The sequence below is a fragment of the Primulina huaijiensis genome, chromosome 9, assembly GCF_012295235.1.
Source record: "Primulina huaijiensis isolate GDHJ02 chromosome 9, ASM1229523v2, whole genome shotgun sequence".
Classification (NCBI taxonomy): Eukaryota; Viridiplantae; Streptophyta; class Magnoliopsida; order Lamiales; family Gesneriaceae; genus Primulina; species Primulina huaijiensis.
In genome coordinates, this window is record NC_133314.1 from 22,773,076 (window position 1) to 22,776,574 (window position 3,499).

General features: G+C 35.0%; 1 protein-coding gene across 1 annotated transcript; it reads right to left on the reverse strand.

Moving 5' to 3' along the window:
- Window positions 1-1,084: 1,084 nt before the first annotated feature.
- LOC140984186 (transcription factor MYB41-like) lies at window positions 1,085-2,661 on the reverse strand. The gene is made up of 3 exons (XM_073451433.1): window positions 2,408-2,661; window positions 2,190-2,319; window positions 1,085-2,098 (listed from the first exon to the last, which is right to left on the reverse strand). The coding sequence occupies exons 1-3, from the start codon at window positions 2,538-2,540 to the stop codon at window positions 1,255-1,257; spliced, it is 1,107 nt and encodes a 368-aa protein (XP_073307534.1). The 5' UTR covers window positions 2,541-2,661; the 3' UTR covers window positions 1,085-1,254.
- Between the last annotated feature and the right edge of the window lie 838 nt (window positions 2,662-3,499).

Genomic DNA, 3,499 nt, shown 5'->3' on the forward strand with positions numbered 1-3,499 from the left:
GATCGTACTAATTTATTATATGAGATGTAAATGGTGATAATTTGATAGTCAAAACTACATATAATCACATAATTGTTTCGTATCAAATTCCTAATTAAATTTTGGTGTTAATTTATTTTTCTAATTCTTCCAAATTTTATCATTATATAATTCATAATTCATAATCATCATAAAAATAACTAATTCAAATACATGGAATCTCAAAATTTTATTATTATGATTATTTTTTTAAAAAAAAGAGATTCGAACCATTAAATCACTATGCGGCGGCTTAGAGCAAATATTCAACAAATCATGGCATTGGGAAACGAGGGTGATCTAACATCATGCTTGATTTGATATGAAAATTAAATTTTGCATATTTCAACACATTTGAAAGCTAAAAATCGTTTTTTTTAATAAAATTTAAATCTTGATAGGAAAAGAGGAGAGATCTCCCGTGTTTGACAACTCAAAGTGGGACCATTGGGTATACGTGTCTCTTTGTTCGACGGACGCCTCATTTAAAACCAACATGAACAACACAAGACTCATGCCATTATTTCTCCTTTATTATTAATAAAAAACAAAGACCTTTTGAAAGTGGTCCCCACCTATTTATTCGACTTCTAATACTTGGACGCGTTCCAATACAAAGTCAAAACCCTTACATTGTTTTTCGGAAAATATAATCATTAAGTTAATCGACACCAACTATGCAACGACCCGTGGCGGCGATTCTGATAACCTTCACGTCAACGGCCACGATCCGATTACTGTCTCCCCCCGGCATAGCACTGTTGGGATCGAGGAAACCATGTTTAGTTATTTAAGTTTGATTTATATTATGTATCACATACTTTAATGAAGAGCCTGTTTAAAGGAGACAGTTAGCTGGTTTGCTGAAGATATATATATCAGGCACACGGATATGAAGATTATATATNCTTTCGAGCTCGTGCGCATACGTTTTCATCTCATGTTTTTTTAATGGTGGTCACTGTTTTTGTCACTTGTCAGCGATAAAAATCCATAAATAATCGGACAAGAAATCGAAAGAAGAATCAAATCAAAATCATGATAACGTGTTCTTAATCATCAACAGCATATCTTTGAATGAACAAATTAAAACAAATATAATGTGATGTCTCACAATGTAGCAAGTGCTAGAAAATTGGATTGAGTTCAATAATCTATAGCTAGGAACAGGATTTATTTAAAAGAATGAACTTATAATAACATATCTATTACGTGCTCAACGTACCAATTTATAAACTACATGAAATCATTAAAAATATCTGAAATTTCAAACTGAAAAATGTCGCTGCTGCTTTCCCTTTTGTCGTCTTGATCAGTGCTGCTGGTAGTACCGTAGATATAGTTCGAATTAGAATGCAACGGGGCTGGACTCGATGAAGGGGTCGATATATTTGACAGAACGGACTGGAAACCAAAATCATTGCTGCTATTATTGGAGTGAAAAGTAGGAGTCTCTGAAGATGAATTTATAGGATCCATGACATGTTGGCCTGACGCGTTACAGCCGTAGTTCATTAATGGTACATAATCTTCTGTCAAATCTCTGGGCATTCCATTGTTATGCTGCCATTCATTAAACTCTTGGATTTCTTGTGTTGGACTGAACCCTGAAAGAATATGTGAGAATTGTTCGACATCTCCGTATTGAGTGAACTGGTTATAAGCTTGATCTTGCTCGAACAGAGCAGCAGAAGGTGTAGAATCCAAACAAGGATTAGGGTTTTGCAAATCTTGATTAATCGGGGTTTGCATTTGAGAAGAATAATTGATTGGTGAAGCCGTGGGGGTTAGAAACTCATGGTTTTGGCGCTGGCTGGATAAAAGGGAAGTTGCCAATGTTATCAACTGAGGATTAATCAAAGATTGCAAACCTAGTAACCTCGAAAAATTCATTTGTGAGGTCGAATTGTCGTAGAAAGATGAGCGCAGGACTGTGGAAAGGTCCAGAAGATCAAGTCGAGGACTGTGAGTCACGGGGTCGATTCCCATTCGTAGAAGCCTTTTTCGAATATGCGTGTTCCAGTAATTCTTGATTTCATTATCGGTTCGTCCGGGTAGCCGAGCAGCTATTGCGGACCACCTATTAAGTCAAAGGAAGAACACTAAGAACTTTTGAGCCACCCACCAAAAAATCTTTGGAAAAGTGAGGAAATCTGAAAATGTTTACATACTTGTTTCCTAGGATGCTGTGAAGTTGAATAATCGTCTCTTCTTCTTCAAATGAAAATCGTCCCCTTTTGATATCGGGTCGGAGATAGTTCGTCCATCGCAGCCGGCAACTCTTTCCACACCTATGCAATCCTATACATGCATTAAACAAAAAATGAGTTGATGTCGGCTAAGACATCAAGAAACAAATAAAAAAAAAACAGCAAGAAATTAAACAAACCAGCATTCTTCGGAAGAGTTCTCCAGTTTCCACAGCCATTTATATTGATATAATCAATGAGCTTCTGATCTTCTTCTGGCGTCCACGGCCCTTTCTTGAGTCCATTTTTCTCACAGCAAGGACTTCTTCCCATCTCAATAGATGTCTCTAATCTATCTTGAAACTCGATCGTCACTGAATTTAGAGCTGTAATAATTAAGATTAATGGGCACCAACAACGTTTGTGGAGGAATAATAAAGTACTTGAACGTAGGAACCGTATAATATTGATATATATATATATATATATATATAGTAACTCATTGGGGATGTATATATAGTGGGGAGAAATTGAGGTATATATGTAGTATCATAAAAATCTTGGTCCAAATGAATCGTTACCGTCCTTGTTACAAACTTGTGCAACGTGTCCCTTCTCTTCTATTTGTAGTGATCTGTATAAATGGTCACTTCACCGTATCTTTTTTCCTCGTTCACTCGAATCTCTGCAGTACCAAAAATAATTCATTAATCGTGCCTCAATAAGTTAGTACTTTCGTGTACCATTAACTAATCTCTTACATTTACTTACCTTCACTTTTTAGGTAAATATTGGATGAGAAATGGTCTGTGTGCATATGTCAAATAAATAAATGCCAACACCCTAATTAAAGGTGCAATGACATAAACCTATGGTTAAATATGAGTTTGGTTCCATCTTAAAACAAAATCCCCATCCAATTGTAATCGGTATATATACATATGTGTGTTAAGATTGAGAATTAAACATAACTCAACCCCAAAATGCAGCAAGATTTGTTCAAATTCATATATATAACTTTCAAAAGGTCCATGTATAATATTTAATAATATGCTTCATAAGTCATTTCTTCATGACAAAATTCGTTTAGGAGACATGCGTGGCACAAAGTAAACTTGGTAAAAGAAATGTAAGTGCTTCTGGTTCATTTCTAGAAATTGGGTTAAAATGGTGGGGACGAAAAGGGTGACGACCGTACCACACTTTTCTCATTTTGTAAAATTACTAATTCATAATTGCCACATAATTTCTAAAAAAAAAACATTTATAATAATTATAACTTGTACTATTAA

Coding starts and splice junctions, on each gene's coding strand:
- LOC140984186 (XM_073451433.1), bottom strand. CDS start 2,540: ATGGGAAGAAGTCCTTGCTGTGAGAAAAATGGACTCAAGAAAGGGCCG. Junction 2,320..2,407: donor AACTCTTCCGAAGAATGCTG/GTTTGTTTAATT, acceptor ATGCATGTATAG/GATTGCATAGGTGTGGAAAG. Junction 2,099..2,189: donor CACAGCATCCTAGGAAACAA/GTATGTAAACAT, acceptor TTGACTTAATAG/GTGGTCCGCAATAGCTGCTC.